This window comes from Pongo pygmaeus, chromosome 4 (assembly GCF_028885625.2).
Source record: "Pongo pygmaeus isolate AG05252 chromosome 4, NHGRI_mPonPyg2-v2.0_pri, whole genome shotgun sequence".
Taxonomy (NCBI): domain Eukaryota; kingdom Metazoa; phylum Chordata; class Mammalia; order Primates; family Hominidae; genus Pongo; species Pongo pygmaeus.
The window spans coordinates 34,805,191-34,822,464 of record NC_072377.2 but is presented as its reverse complement, the minus strand read 5'-3'; the positions used below and the strand labels follow the sequence as shown (position 1 = coordinate 34,822,464).

At 42.4% G+C, this 17,274-nt stretch overlaps 1 protein-coding gene across 14 annotated transcripts in view; it reads right to left on the bottom strand.

Annotated features, from left to right (window-relative positions):
- Nucleotides 1-17,274, bottom strand: part of RAI14 (retinoic acid induced 14) — a 176,587-nt gene that overhangs the window by 141,028 nt on the left and 18,285 nt on the right. For 6 of the 14 annotated variants that reach the window (XM_054487014.2, XM_054487002.2, XM_063664712.1 and 3 more), the window contains one exon: nucleotides 4,890-4,973. In XM_054487014.2, coding sequence (XP_054342989.1) covers nucleotides 4,890-4,925 — 36 coding nt within the window. In that variant the 5' untranslated portion in view covers nucleotides 4,926-4,973. Of the gene's footprint in view, nucleotides 1-4,889; nucleotides 4,974-6,030; nucleotides 7,331-17,274 lie in introns of those variants that run through there. The other 8 variants (XM_054487001.1, XM_054487016.1, XM_054487010.1 and 5 more) reach the window with 7 other exon arrangements.

Sequence of the window (17,274 nt, the reverse complement as noted above, 5' to 3'; positions counted from 1 at the left end):
TATACCATCAATTTAATCTCTCATGAAGCCTGTCACTTTAAACTGGCTGTTTTGATTTTTTTAATGGAATGTCTGCTGCTTCCCTATTACAATGAAATATATAATTGGGAATAAATCTTTCGTAAAATTAAGCACACACCCTCAAAGTAAACCGTGAAGCCCTCGATCACGTTTGAGTGGCATTTCTCAAGATGTGTTACAAAGATCTTTCAACCCCATTTCCCATCCCTCAACCTCCACCCATTTCACTCAAGTCACTAAAAATTGGCATCTACAAAGAAATTCCAGAAGCCTGAGCATTTTATTAGCAAAGGGAAATCCCAGCCTTTTTGGCCTCATTTTTCATGATGACAGCTCATTTTTCCATGTGGAACCACATACTAGCTGCTGCAAATATTTAAAGAGGTGAAGAAGCCACTTTTTCAAGCTATGGTCATAAAAGATACAAACAATGATGATTGAGAACTCTGTGCTCGCTTAATAAGCATAAAAGTCAATCTATCCATTTTTAAAACTAGGATGAAAACTTTATGTAGTATTCTTCTTTAAATACTCAGGGCCATGCCACAGGTACGCTCCTGGGCTCCTGAACTATTAATATTACTATTTTCTATGTCAAGGGCCATTTCTGAGACTGAGTTATCCCACTGTGCTGCAAGCTGTCTCCCCTAGTTGACCTTCTGACCTTTCCCCCTCTTCCCAACCATCCTTCCAACACCTACCTATCCCTCAAGGCCCGCATGAAGCGCCACCTCCATAAAGCTCCCCAAATTCTCCCATTCCCAATGATTCAGCCATCTCAAAATCTGCAGCATTTATCACCAGGCCCTACAACTTAACAACTAGTTAGCTATATCATCTTAAAGATACCTTGAGTAGCTACATTCTATACTGCTTGTATTTTGCTCTAGTTATTTCCTATATGTTTTTTTCTCCTCCCACCAAGGTTTATCAACTTTTTAAAGACAACAAAGATATTTGCATTTCTCCTGTATCCTATCTACTATCTAACAACTCAAGTTTAAGAACTCCCAAAATAAAGTTATAAATGTGAAGTAAGAAAGGTTATCCACCATAGAAATTCCATAATGCTGTTTAGCCTCTGTGGGTTATCTGCAGGGTCTCAAATAGATTTAAGAATCAAAACCACTGGACAATGCCACTGTCTAACCGCAGCCCACAGAGTCAGGCTCATTCCCTACCGAACTCACATCTGCCTTTGACACAGTGCCAGTTGTCAAGTCTTCTGGAAAGGACACTCCCATTCAATCTTTACCCACGTGATGGTTCTGGGGTCACAGAGTGACCTGAAGGCCATCCACAGGAGGCCCCCTTGGGCCACTTTCATCCTATGTTTACTCCTGGATTTTGCTCACAGTGGCCACAAACCGATCTGGCCACAGACCTCTCAGACACAGGCTGGCTGAAATACGATCACACCAGTGGGTCACCTGTCTTCTCTATGCAAGCGCGAGAACCTGATCTGCTATTCTCTTCTTCCTACCCCCCAGAAATACAAAGAATCCTTTCTTCTTCCTTTTCCCTCACACAAAGACAAGCAGGAATATGATGCCCAATGGTTTAAAATATTTTGAAACAGACCACACGTTTCAGGTTAAAAAAAAAACTATAATTTGGTTCATTCAACTGAATGTAAACGTTTGTAAACTTGCTTTTCCTTAACAATACATATATACGCATGATATACATGTACGTATATCAAAAACTTCAAAATCAAAGGCGTACATTGAAAAACAAGCCTCTCTTCCCCAGCTCTCAGTTTCCCTGTTCGGCAGCAGCAACTGTTACCAGATTATTCTACCTTCCAGACCGTGTAAACTTTTTGAATCCTACTTTTTATTACGGGTTGCTAATTAGGAGGAAGAAACAAATATTTACTAAGCACCTCCTGAGCACCAGGCCCTAAAATTTTTGACAATCTTTTTTTGTTTGTTTTTGTTTTGTTTTGTTTTGAGATGGAGTTTCACTCTTGTTGTCCAGGCTGGAGTGCAATGGCATGATCTCTGGCTCACCACAACCTCCGCCTTCTGGGTTCAAGCTATTCTCCTGCCTCAGCCTCCTGAGTAGCTGGGATTACAGACATGCGCCACTACACCCGGCTAATTTTGTATTTTTAGTACAGACAGGGTTTCTCTATGTTGGTCAGGATGGTCTCAAACTCTCAATCTCAGGTGATCCTTCTGCCTCAGCTTCCCAAAGTGCTGGGATTACAGGCGTGAGTCACCACACCCTGCCAACATTCATTTAATGCATTTAACTGTCACCCCAACCTTACGGGGCTAATATCATTTCCTCCACTTTTCTAGTGAGGAATCTGAGGTTCAGAAGAGTAAGAGACTTGTCCAGGGCCACAAACCTAGGTCTGAGTTTAAGTCGCTTTTAAAGCTACTCCCTAGATTGTTCAGTTTGTTTTTGTTTTTTGAGACAGGGCCTTGCTCTGTTACCCAGACTGGAGTGCAGCGGCGTGAACACAATTCACTGTGGCCTTGACCTCTTGGGCTCAAGCCTTCCTCCCACCTCAGCCTCCCGAGTAGCTGGAGCCATAGGTGTGCCCCCCTATAGGCGGCTAATTTTTTAATTGTTTTGTGGAGATGGGGTTTTACCATGTTTGCCCAGGCTGCTCTTGAACTCCTGGACTCAAGGAATCCTCCTGCCTCAGCCTCCCAATGTGCTGGGATTACAGGAGTGAGCCACCGTGCCAGCAGATTGCCTAGTTTCTTAAAATAGACTTTCCACCCAAAATTCCTCTTTCAGGAAACATGGGCTCTTGAATCAGACTGCCTTAGTGCAAAAACTGGTTCTAGAACTTAAAGTTCTAAGAACCCAGACAAATGACTTCATGTCCCTAAGGCCTTAGTTTCTTCGTCTGTAAAATGAGCTTAATAGTAATACCCACCACATAAGATTTGTGGCAAGATTAACTGAATTTCACATGAAAAGCTTAGTATAGCTCCCGACATTTGGTTAATACTTCCTAATGGTTAATTATTATTAGCATTATTATCATATGGTTGATTAAAAAACTGGGCTTTGAAATGTTTTTGTTGTTGTTGTCATTTTTTATTCCCTCCATTTAGTTGTACAGTTCTGTGCTTGGGGAAACAATTTGGATGTGGAGAGCCATTTGAAATTGTTGGGCTCCATTATACCAATTTCCTCCTCCCCAGGCTCTCCTCCCCCAGGTCTGCTTCTCAACATTTCTTCTCTTAGCACTAACTGCCAAAATCATAGCCTTTTCTGCTGCCAAATCCCAGAGCTTTTACTAGTGTTATTACAGAGGATTTTTTTAAATCATGGAAATATTTCAGTTTTTCTAACTAGATTCCGGCAACACCCTCCCTACTGCCACCAGTTTTTGATTTTTAAACCAAAAGTTTATGTGCCTATCATTCCTCTGGGTCCCTGTTCATATATATGGAAGTCTAGACTGATGAAATTTTGCTAAAAATAATCTTAACCTATGTAAATGAAAGCTACCTAGATTCCCTTGGAATAGAAAAAGACATTTGTTAACCTGGTCACACAATTTAGAAACCCCTAGCTGCTGAATTGGGCAACATTTTCCATTTAATTGCCTTTTTCTCCTTAGCTGAAAGCCACGGGAGATATGTAGGCTACATAACATACACCCAGCAGACGATGAGGTTGAAGGAGGTTTCTCGGAAGTCGGATGACCAGGACTTCCACTCTGGCCAACAGCTAGTTTTATGTCTTTGTCGAAGTCTGTTTGCTCTCTCTGAGTTTTATTTAATTTACCTAAAGGATAAGAAGGTAAGATCAACTTTTTTCATAATGCTTCCCAGTTCTTTCTTTAAGTGGGTCGGTATTTTACCATCATCCCATAAGCATCTCATCTAGCCTGGGTTTTATCAGGGTAGTAAGTTACATGTCATGATGCAGCCTCAGGAGATAAGCTTCAGCCAGAAGTAGGTATGCAAGTTACATATCAGCCATAAAAGACACAGCCTCCATTTATTGCAAAAATGCAGCTGTGCCAAGCTGTCAAAATATAATTCATGGCAAAGCAATAAAATCCAGGTTCATCTTTAATTACCTCGTCTGAAATGATAGCTGAACAAGCCCATTTTGAGAGTGACATACCTTGGCTTCTGTCTAATTCCCTTCCATTAATTTCTCCCATTCCACAACTCTGCTCAAAGTATCTGGAATGCAGCTAGTACAAGACTGGGATCATAGAAGGGTTTATGGGGTGACCTTTTAAAAAAATAGTATCGTGTACAACCCCCTCTGCTATGTTTTTCTCCCTCTTCTCCTAGGGGAGACTTTGTTTCATAACTCTGACATCATAACTGCTTCCTCCAATCCAGAATCTTTTATGGATTGGTTGGATAACAAATGAGTACGAGTCCCTGGAATGCGGAGGGAGGAAAGGTACGGGCAGCAATAGATACCATTTTACCACAAAAGCCTTAACAGAGAGTTGAACACGTTTCCTAAAGCCAAAGATGAACCATGCTAATATGTCATTCCTGAACCACCCTCATGAGACTAGCTTCTTCTAAAAATGACATTCTGAATCAGGATTTCTGGCAACTTTAGAAATGTTGAGATTTTACTGATTCTTCCTTTGAAGATGTTTAATGTGACGGTTCCTTTCTCTACAAGGCACAGATCCCCAAAATTAAAAAAAAACAACAAAAAAAAAACCTTATTTTTGAAAGCTATGCACACAAACAGCAAGGAACCTAGACCATGCCATCTACAGAAGCTACCCTGAGCTGGGGCCACGAGCATTTGAGTGTCTGTAGTTTATTAACCCAGCAGCGCCTTATCAAGGTGGGGAGGAGCGTTTCTGCAGCTCCGTGGAGAAGAAGGAACAGCCAGACTGTGAGTCACCGTATACTCACGTCACTCTTCCTGAACTTCGCTTTCAAGCTCTTCATGTTTAGTCCATTCAGTCTTCCAAAGCTCTAGACGAGACTTTTCAACACCTAAGCAGAGAAAAAAAGGACATATGTAGGTTTCCAAATAAGGTATTCTCTCCTGATTGGATTACAACTTGGGTCATGGGAAGGAGACAGAGCAGGGTTGGGTTGGGAAGGTGGTCAGTTAACAGCTGAAGAGTGGTAAATAACATATTTCCACTTATGATATACTCCCTAGAAGCTTCTGACATTTTCAAATTAACCAAAGCTTTAATTTTTTCCTTCTTATTAATATTTATTTTAATTGACAAATAAAAATTGTATATACTTGTATGGTGTACAACATGACTTTTGAAATATGCATATATTGTAGAATGGCTAAATTGAGCTAATTAACATATGCATTGCCTCACATACTTATTATTTCACCGTGATGAGAACACTCCAAATCTACTCTCAGGAATTTTTCAAGTATACAGTACACTAACTATAGTTACCATGTTGTACAATAGAGCTCTTCGTCTATTCCTCTTAACTGAAACACTGCATCCTTTGACCAACATCTCCCCAACCACCTACCCCAAACCCCCACTCCCACACCCCCACCCCTGCTCCTGGTAACTACCATTCTATTCTCTGCTTCTCTGAGCTGGACCTTCTTAGATTTCTGTATCAGTGAGCTCTCAAACATTAAAAGTAGAGCAAGTCTAAGTTACTGCTTAACTGTCACTGTACAAAATGCTGTATCTCTATGTTCAAGTCATTCCTCGACATATCTTCTGTGCTGCAATCATGCCATCCACCTCCTTGTGACAAGTGATGAGGAAAACAGTTCATATTCCAGATGCCACTCATTCCCTATTTATTTTTCTCAGTGTTTGTTCCCGTCTCCCCTCCCGAGAATGCACAGGGCAGTTAGTGAAAAATGCCAGGAACAACAAAACCTCCCTCATCAAATAGCTCATTCCTCAGGGGGCCTCTCTAAACAATGCAAGACTCTCAGGGTACTGTGGGACTCAGTAATTCTGAGTTGAGCTGAATCTTAAGCAATCACTTCATTTAAGATGGGTATGTGGCCCCCTGGAAATTGAATGTAATTATCTTTTAGCAAGTATACATTTACCTCAGGGAGGAAGGTTCTGAGTTTTCACTGGATTCTACAAGGTAGTTGCCACCCTTCAAAAGTCAAGATTGCTCGTCTAGTCTAAGCGCCTCATTTCGCAGAAGTAGCAACAGAGCCTCAGACAAGTTTAGAAACTTGCCTGAGTCACAAAGCCTATTGATGATGAGATTCAGAACCAGACCCTAAGGACTGACTAGTGGCTGAATGTTTTCACTGCCCTATATAGTTTTTTTTTTTTTAATTTCAATAGTTTGGGGGTATAGGTAGTTTTTTGATACATGAATTCCTTAGCAATGAATTCTGAGATTTTAATGCAATCAATATGTTCTCTTTTATCCCTCACCTCTCTCCTAACCTCCCCTACCCCTAGTCCTGACAGTTCATTATATCACTCTGTATGTTTTTGCATCCTTATAGCTAAGTTCCCACTTACAAGTAAGAACATACGATATTTGATTTTCCATTCCTGAGTTACTTCACTTGGAATAACAGCCTCCAGTTCCATCCAGCACTGCCCTATACAGTTTTACAACTTAAACCAAAAAGCCAAATCCTGTGCTAAAACATGTATAGACTTTATCTTTTTTTTTTTTTTTCCTTTTTTGTGGAGAATGGGGTCTCACTATATTGCCCAGGCAGGTCACAAACTCCTGGGCTCAAGCTATCCTCCGGCCTCTCCCTCCCTAAGAGCTGGGATTACAGGCATGAGCCACTGTGCCCAGCAAACATGTACAGATGCTACCTTTTTCATTAAATTTGGAAATGTACAAAATGTGTAAACTTCACATGTAAGTAAAAAAAATGAAAATATACTTAGGTCAAAAAGGCAAGATAATCTATATGAAAGTTTCCATCACATAGTAAGTGCTCAATAAATGTCACGTCAAGCTTACTGCAAGTGAGAACAGGTGACTTTTAACAGCACCATCCCAGAGGAGAACTGAGGAATAGCAGGCACACGTTTACCACAGTTAACCACTGTTTTCAGAAGCCTTGCCAGGTCATCTCACATTCCCCCACATCCTTATTATTCTGAACAAAACTGACTTGAGAGGATGGGTGGGGAGTGCAAGCCACTGAATGCAGTACTCATCCTCCTTCATGCACTTGTTGCTACCTCCAGAAGTCACCCAGTGACTCTCTGGCTTCCAATGTGTCTACTTTCATTCTTGCTGCTGCCATTGATTAGGGCCCTTGGACAAATGGTATGAAAATCCAGTCATCATGAAGCACTTTGATGGCATGAATCTGGAGGCCTCATTGTGACTGCAGCCTCTCCATGGCCCCTTTCAATCTTCCCAGCCTCAGCAGGAGTGACAGATGCATGTTGCCTTGGAAACGACACACACCATAATTATACATTGTTAACTGCCAAGCATTTAATCACAGAAAAGGCTGGGCTGGTACCTGAATAGCAAGTGCAAATTCCAGGGCAGTGTTTCTCAAAGTCAGCCCCTAGTTAAACCACATCAGAAGGACCTGGGGACTAAATGCAATCTTTTAGCCCCTGTCCTATTAAAACTGAATCTCAAGGGGTAGAGCCCAGGAACTTCCTTGGTTGAATCTTTTGCACACTGAAGTTACAGAACCTAGAACTGATGTAGGCGGAACAGGAACACACTTGTCAGAGTTGGGCTGGTTCATAAACCAAAGTTGGGTTGTTTTTTTCACGTCAAAACAGAATCACCTTTTGAGGAATCAAAGTAGAAATAATGATAAACAGATATTCCCAAACTGTCGCTGGCTGGGCCAGGGTTTCTACACCAACTGTTGCTAGAAAGTGGAAATCGCCGGCCGGGCACGGTGGCTCACGCCTGTAATCCCAGCACTTTGGGAGGCCGAGGCGGGCGCATCACGAGGTCAGGAAATCGAGACCATCCTGGCTAACACGGTGAAACCCCGTCTCTGCTAAAAATAGAAAAAATTAGCCGGGCGTGGTGGCGGGCGCTTGTAGTCCCAGCTACTCGGGAGGCTGAGGCAGGAGAATGGCGTGAACCCGGGAGGCGGAGCTTGCAGTGAGCCGAGATCGCGCCACTGCACTGCCCCTTGGGCGACAGAGTGAGACTCCGTCTCAAAAAAAAAAAAAAAAAAAAAAAAAAGAAGGAATCGTCCTTCGAATTTAATTCCTTCTCCCTTCTTGTGGAAGTACTAATAACCAAGGAAACAGGACAAATCAGTCCAGCAGGAAAGGGAGAAAAGAGAGGCCACATATTGGATAATCCAAAACTGTGCAGTTCCCCACAGCAGAGCCACTCAAAGCATTCCTTCGTTCACATATTCAGAGAGCACAAAGTCTCAGGCAACAGCGGGTAAGATTTTTGTTTGAGGTCATCGGGGTTTCGTGGGTGTTGTGTTAGTTTTTCTGTGTATTTGTCTTTGGCTTTTCTTTTTTTTTTAAGCATGCAGTGAAAAGTATACAAACTCTTATTTGAAGAGGATTAAATAAATAAAGTAATAATTCCAAAAGTTCCCAAGGGAAGGGATTAACCGCCAAACTGAGTGTCTTCCTGGAGTCTGTGGCTTTGGGTGTGTGAGAGCTGGGTGGCCCATGGGCATAATTCCACAATAATAAAGATAAATGTCAAAGGAAAAGAAGTTTTGGAAATCCACACAATGGTAACTCTAGAAGCATGAACTGTAGCTGGGGTAAAGTTATTAATAGATCACTGCTTTCCTGGTATTCATGAAAGGATCTAACACCTGGAAGCCATGGCTGGCGGAAAGTAATGTGGCCCCTGGAATAATGCCAGGTGCCAGCTGTCTCAGCATCTCCTCTTCCTCAAGATGAATCATGAGTAAATGGACTTGCCTTCCTTGGGCCAACTGGGATCTTACAGTCTCATTTTCAATCCCAAACTTCTAAAGCCCACGCTGAGCTACAGCCTATGTTGAGTAAAGTGACATCTATCAGTTTAGCAAGGCCACACTAAAGGCAGTCCTTGGAAAAGCCATTAAATCAGGATGCTTACTTCAAAAGAAATACAGCAAAGCTGAATTAGCTGCACAGCAACCTAATTCGAGTATGTACCAAAAAGGATCATGCATCTATGGAAAAACTCTCTGAACTAAGTTCTCCCATTTCAAACAGAATAAAGCACACCTACCCACTGAGCAGAAATATTAGTCAGTTTATTACCCATTTAATTCAAAATAAGTCCCTGAAATATGGCATCCATCACTGGCCACCAATCATCACTGGCCACCAATCATCACTGGCCACCACTCATCACAGAATGGATGTCATATTGATAAGTGAGGATGGAGCAAAGCAGAGATGTACATGCTTGTTTCCATCTCATTTGAAAGACTGGATGCAACATTGTTAATTTATTAATTCATTTTCCCTTTAAAAAAATAATTTAACTTCCAATCTTAGCCTGAATTTTAAAACCTTGATATTAGCCTAGCCTATACAGCTTTATCACAAACAGTTAAACTTCTTTGAGTATTTAAAAAAAAAAAAAACCCTTACAATGGATATGGGGTTTTCTTTTGGGTGTAATGAAAATGTTCTAAGATTTACTGCTGTAACGGTTGCACAACCTGTGAAATACATACTAAAAACCATTCATTTGTATACTTTCAGGAGGTGAAGTGAATGGTATATGAATGATATCTCAACAAAGCTGTTATTTTTTAAAAAAGCTTAATAATCTCTATTACATTCTCCAATGTTTAGGATTAAGAAAATTCCAGGTTAGCCAGGTACGGTGGCTCACGCCCGTAATCCCAGCACTTTGGAAGGCCGAGGCGGGTGGATGATTTGAGGTCGGAAGTTCAAGACCAGCCTGATCAACATGGTGAAACCCTGTCTCTACTAAAAATACAAAATTAGCCAGGTGTGGTGGCGCATGCCTGTAATCCCAGATACTGTGGAGGCTGAGGCAGGAGAATCGCTTGGGCCCAGGAGGCGGAGGTTGCAGTGAGCCAAGATCGTGCCACCGCACTCCAGCCTGGGCAACAAGAGCGAAACTCCATCTCAAAAAAAAAAAAAAAAAAAAGAAGAAAGAAAGAAAGAAAATTCCAGGTTAGAAACCGCTAGACTGATGAAAAAAGAAATGCAGCCGGGTGGGCACAGCAACTCACGTCTGTAATCCCAACATTTTGGGAAGCTGAGGTGGAAAGACTGCTTAAGACCAAGCATTCAAGACCAGCCTGGGCACCATAGCGAGACCCTATCTCTACAAAAAAAAATTTTTTTAATTAGCCAGGGGTGGTGGCACATGCCCGTAGTCCTAGCTACTCAGGAGGATGAGGTGGAAGGGTCACTTGAGCCTGGGAGTTCAAAGCTACAGTGAGCCATGATCATGCCACTGCACTTCAGCCTGGATGAAAGAGTGAGACCCTGTCTCAAAAAAAATAATAATAATATTCCATCACGGAATATGGGAATACATCTACAGAATTCTCAGCCAAACCAGAACACTAACTAACACGTGTCTCTAAATAGACTTCAGGACATTTTCTTCCAAGTTAAAAAGGACATCAGACTTAAAATCCATACCACAGACCAAGTGCTGAACAAGCATAAGAAACTAAAATACACTCCTTCTCTCCTTGTCAGCGTCTATCTCTTCTCACTCAAGTGCTTGAGTATTTCTTCAGACAATAATCTCTCTGCAACCAAAATGGAATTTTAACCAAAGCTGTATAAACATTCAATTCTCTCAATCCAGCAAAACAAATACATTCTGTCAAAGGTCTCTCCAGACCAACCTTCCCAATGAAGGTACCTTAACAACACAGCACCTCACGCCATCCAAACTCCTCCCAGTGGGTGGAAGCTGCTTCAATCTCTGCCTCTCAGACAGGGCTATGCTGTGAGTTATGTTGCTGCTTCTGGAAGAATATAAAAATGGGCAGCAGGGCCCAACGGGTACTGTTCCCTCTTGCCCAATTTACTTTACAGCAGATTTGTACTGTTCTAGAAAAGACAGAATCTTAAATACATACAAACACTCAGCTTATATGAGTAGGCCCAGAGGACTCCAAACTGACTGAGGATATGAATAAAGAATAATTAAAAAATCATCTTATAAGTAGGTGTTAGATACTGTAGAAATTCAAAGAGTGAGAATCTTGAAGTGCTAGAAAAAAATCAGAGAAGTCTTCCTAAATGGGAGCAGGGTTCTAATTGAACTTAAAGGAAACACGGGATTTGGACAGGTGAAGGAGGAAAGGGCATTTTGTCCATCTCTCTCACAAGATAGGGGACTCCCTTCTTAGATTTTCCAGGTAAGGGTCTGACACCTCCTGTTCAATCTCCCCAAGTGGTCCCATAAGCTATGGTGTGAATGTGTCCTCCAGAAGTTCATGTGCTGGAAACTTAATTGCCAATGTAACAGTATTAAGGGATGAGGACTTTAAGAGTGATTGGGTCATGAGGGTTCTACCCTTCTGAATGGATTCATGCTTTATTACGGGAGTGAGTTAGTTCTTGCCAGAGCCCGTTATTATAAAAGTGAGCTAGGCTTGCTCTTATGGTCTCTTTCGCATCCACCTTATGCCACCAGATGTCCCTTGCTAGGGACCAGCACCATGTCCTTGGGCTTCTCAAACTCCAGAACTATGAACCCAATAAGCTTCTTTTCTCTGTAAATTACCCAGTCTGTGGTATTCTGTTATAGCAACAGAAAATGGACTAAGACAGTAGGGGTGGTAGGAATCACTGCATAGCTCTCTGCAAAGAAAGATCCTCCCCCAGTCTGACTCCTTTGGACCCTGGGTGTGAGTGAGGGATTCAAGAACCCTGTTATCAGTTTTAAGCCGATTTGAAAATTTACGTTACAGACTACCTACTTACTTTGGAATAGAGTATTTTCATTTTGCCTGTACTTGAGCCCTGGCCATTGGCATATAATCAATAAATGTTTTACAGGTGAACACGCAGAACAAAGATATAGGATAAAGTGCTTGGATAGACTTTAGACCTCACCTCTGACCTCAGCAAGGCTCTCGTGGATCCCAAGTGTACTGAGGAGGGTGAGCTCTCCGACACGGGTTAGTGTCATTGGGATATTTGTACAAACGCAACATAGTAATTGGGTTTCACCATGTACAAGAGAAAAGCACTAAGGTTTTTAAAAACCCAGCTCATTTAGCCTGTGAAATCTTACCAGGATGCCCCTCCTTTTTCCTTCCCACCTGCCCCCTTCCCTCTCATTACTGCTGTCCTCATGCAGCATCCCCCCAGTCACGTGCTAAGCCTACCTGAAGATGCTGACCATTTTCAATAATGCAACGTTAGGGTCAGAGGAGAGCAAGGATCATCAGCTAGTACCCTGGAGGCAAATTCTTAGGACAGAGATTTTCTCAGCCTGATTCTAGAACTATGGGGCAAGCCAGGGATTCTCCCCACAAATCAATATGCCTGCTATGTTATTTCATGTGAAACCTTACTCCACTTCTAGTCAGGGAGCTCCTCACGACAGAAAACGTCCATCCTAGCAGGGTCAGGGTTTCACCTCTGGCCTCAGCAAGGCTCTCTTCATAGTCAACACTTAGTGAAACTTTGCACTGCCTGAATGAATCAATGATGAATGAATGAATAAGCACTACGGTTACATTGGAAACACAGACATACCACAGTCATTTTAGCCCATGGTGCAAATTTTCAAAGGATTCAGCTGAAAACTGGTAACAGGGCTCTTACTCATGTCCAGGTCTAAAAGGGTCAGAATGTGTGGATTGTGGGAGGGTCTTCCTTTAGAGAGAGCTATGCAATGATTCCTACCACACCTACTCAACCTCATGAGAGGCTTACAGGACTGAAGAGGTTGGACAGGTGTCTGATCCACACCTGAAAAATCTAAAATGGAGAGAAACTGGCTTGTGCTTCAAGGATGGAAGTGAAGGAGAGCTTGCTGTTGTGTTGTTATCAGCCTGAATGCTGGAGTTTACTTGTGCATTAATATGTGTTTCCTATGGAGCATGTGTAGGCAACTCACAATAGAGGGAAATAAGTGTTATTAGATTCTGTGTAATAGGGTAGATTGGAAGGACAAAGAGGGCAGAGGGAAGCGGATTCCCTGATGGAGAAGCAACAAACTGGAGGCAATCACATGACATTCATCAAGGGAATTGCAGAAGAGGGGTCTGCAGTGATGGTCCAGGAATGGAGTAAGAAGAGGGAGATCTCCAAGAGGCCCCTCTGCTGGTGTGCCAGGGCTGCCACAGCAAAGTACCACAGACTGCGTAGTTTAAACAACACAAAATAAAGCCCAAGATCAAGGTGTCAATAGGGTTGGTTTCCTTCTGAGGCCTTTCTTCGTAGGCTATAAATGGATGCCTTCGCCCTGTGTTTTCATATGGTCTTCCGTGTGTGTCTGCATCCTAATTGCTTCATCTTATGAGGACACCAGTCATACTGGATTAGAGTCCACCCATATGACCTTATTTTACCTTAATTACCCCTACAAAGGTCCTATCTCCAAATACAGGTACATTCTGAGAAACTGGGGGTTAGGACTTAGAAATGGGGTGGAGGGGCACAATTCAGTCCATAACATGCCCAGAACTAAGAGTAAAACAAACATCTGTCAAACTCAGAACATGGCACTATCATGCTATAGTACCAGTCAAATAAGAATTTTCAGCTGGATGTGGTGGCAGGCACCTGTAATCCCAGCTACTCGGGAGGCTAAGGCATGAGGATTGCTTAAACCTGGGAAGGAGGTTGCGGTGAGCCGAGATCGTGCCACTGCACTCCAGGCAGGGTGACAGAGTGAGACTGTGTCTCAAAAAAAAAAAAAAAAACAAAAAACTTTTTTATCCCTCTAACTTCTTATCTTCCGCTGCCCTACCCCTAGTTTTACCATACAGCGATCCCTAGAGGGATTTCCAACTGTGATAGGAAGATGCAGGAGGCAGGGTCGCAGGATGAAGTAGGGACAAAGAGAAAAGGGAGAGCTATTTAACTTTAAATCAAATTTCAACTTTTTATTGTTATTAGATTGGTGCAAAAGTAATCACAGTTTTTGCCATTAAAATAACAAAAACCACGATTACTTTTGCACCGACACTGAGGACTCTAAATTCTGAATTAAGAGTACTTAGTAGTTGAAACTGACTGCAGAACTTTTTTAAAAATCTAAGAATAATCAGAAAAGTCAGAGGCTGGGTGCAGTGGCTCATGCCTATAATCCCACCACTTTGGGAGGCCAAGGTGGGAAGATCGCTTGAGCCTGAGACCAGCCTGGGCAACATAGTGAGATCCCCATCTCTACAAAAATAAAAGTAAATTAGCTGGGTATGGTGGCGAGCACCTGTAGGCCCAGGTACTTGGGAGGCTGAGGCAAGAGGATCACTTGAGCCCAGGAGTTTGAGGCTACAGGGAGCTATGATTGTCACTATACTCCAGCCTGGGAGACAGAGTGAGACCCCATTTAAAAAAAAAGAAATGGCCAGGTGTGGTGGCTCACGCCTGTAATCCCAGCACTTTGGAAGGGCAAGGCGGGTGGATCACTTGAGGTCAGAAGTTCGAGACCAGCCTGGCCAACACGGCAAAACCTCATCTCTACTAAAATTACAAAAATGAGCCGGGCATGGTGGTACGCACCCATAATCCCAGCTACTGGGGAGGCTGAGGCAAAGAATCACTTGAACCCAGGAGACGAAGGTTGCTGTGGGCTGAGATTGTGCCACTGCACTCCATCCTGCGTGACAGAGTGAAACTGTGTCTCAAAAAAAAAAAAAAAAATAGGAATGTCATAGATTTCATCCAGAGACAAGGAATATACTAACCTCACAAAATAACTTTCAGACAGGGGGATACAAAACAAAGCTGCTTTATGATTACTATCTTATAAATCTTCTTTATTCAGCAAACCAGATACATTATGAATGAATAAACAAGTAAACTTTCTTTTATGAATTAACAAAGGTACAGGTTTGTTAAAAGACTGCCCAGATAAAGTTAGGGGGAGAAAGACATAACAATAATGTCATCTTGGCAATGAATCCTTTCTAAAATACTTTAAAATCTCAGATTTTTTTCCAAGAAAATAAATGAGCACATTCTTTTTAAACCATAAATGTCATTTAGATACTGTATCATAATGATCACGTAGTAAAACTCTTTTGAGACCATTCATCTCTTATGTTCACAACTTGCCTTTATCCAGGAGATGACATTTCTCTTGGAAACCAAATATATCATTCTTCTTTGAGAATAAAACCTGCCATCAACCAGGATTGATCTTAGTCAATGAATCAGCCAGAGCCAGCGGCACTGACTGACACAAAATTGGCTGTGGTTCTGGCAGCACTACTTTCTGGTCTGTCAAATCCACGACTCACATGCTCCAATAAGCCTACCAAAGAAAAGTCCCAAGGTTACCTCCTGCCCTAAATCCATCCAATTTAAAAAGCATGGCTTAATCAAAACAAGCTACCTCTGGAATATAAAAATCACTCTAGGACTAAGAAACTCCATGCAATTATCCCTTAAATCGAGGTTATTTTTAAGATGACCTCTAAAATGCTTGTCCTGTTCTGTGTTACCTATCTTTTGATGTTCATTACAATACCACCTTCTAAACACACCACCGTGTTCACCTCTGAAGAGAAAAACCACCTCACACAGTGCCCAGCAACTGACCCCAAGTGACTATGTATGGGTAAGCCCCTTCACGTCTTCCTCCAAAGTCCATTCCTTAAGTTTCACCTATCTTGAAACCCAAAAGAGCCCATCAAATTTAAACATAGAGATCCAATCCTCAAACAGTATTGGTGAAAATGTAAAATGGTATAGTCATTGTGAAATGCAGTGTGACAATTCCTTACAGAGTTAAATATACCTTTACCACATGACTCAGCAATGCTGTTCCCACCTATGAGAGAAATGAGAACATATGTCCACACAAAGACTGAATATTTATAGAAGTAGCGTTCGTAATTGTGGAAAAAGTAAAACAACAGAACTGTCTGTCAACTAGGTAAATAATCTGTGGCAATTCCATATAATGGAATACTACCCAGCAATAAAAAGGAATAGCACGCTGATCCATGGTGAAGCATGGATGAAGCTCAAACATATTTTGCTGAGTGAAAGGCAGACAGAAAAGACCACACATTCATTATATGATTCCACTCCTTTCTTTTTCTTTTTTCTTTTTTTTTTAAGAGACAGAGTCTTGCTCTGTTGCCCAGGCTGGAGTGCAGTGGCACCATCATAGCTCTCTGCAGCCTCAAACTCCTGGGCTCAAGTGATCCTCCCACCTCAGCCTCCTGAGTAGCTGGGACTACAGGTGTGCATCACCACACCCAGCTAATTTTTGTATTTCTTGTAGAAACAGAGTCTCGCTGTGTTGCCCAGGCTGGTCTTGCACTGCTGGCCTCAAACGTTCCTCCGGCCTGTGCCTCCCAAAGTGCTGGGATTAGAGGCATGAGCCACCACGCCTGGCCAGGATTCTATTTCTAAGACATGTCTAGAAAAGGTAAATTTATAAAGACAAAAAGTAGATTGGTGGTTGTCCAGGGCTGGGAACGCTAACAGGAAGTAATTGCAAATGCCATAAAGGATCTTTCTAGGGTGAGGGAAATGTTCTAAAACTAGATGGTGGTGATGACAGCAAAATTCTGTTAATTTACTAAAAGTAATTGAATTGTATACTAAAATTAGTGAATTTTACAGAAAGTAAGTTCTATCTCAGTGAAGTTGTTCTTAAAAAGATCCAATGGCCCGGGTGTGGGTGGCTTATGCCTATAATCCCAGCACTTTGGGAGGCAGGGGCGGGTGCATCACGAGGTCAAGAGATCGAGACCATCCTGGCCAACATGGTGAAACCCCATCTCTACTAAAAATACAAAAATTAGCTGGGTGTGGTGGTGCACGCCTGTAGTCCCAGCTACTTGAGAAGCTGAGGCAGGAGAATCACTTGAACCCAGGAGGTGGAGGTTGCAGTGAGCTGAGATCACGCCACTGGACTCAGGCCTGGTGACAAAGCAAGACTCAGTCTCAAAAAAAAAAAAAAAAAAAGATCTAATGAAGTCTGAGCATGGTGGCTCACGCCTGTAATCCTAGCACTTTGGAAGCCCGAGGCAGGCGGATCACCTGAAGTCAGGAGTTCAAGACCAGCCTGGTCAACATGGTGAAACCCTGTCTCTACTAAAAAATACAAAAATTAGCCAGGCATGGTAGCAGACGCCTGTAATCCCAGCTACTACTCGGGAGGCTGAAGCAGGAGAATCACTTGAATCTGGGAAGCAGAGTTTGCAGTGAGGTGAGATCACGCCACTGCACTC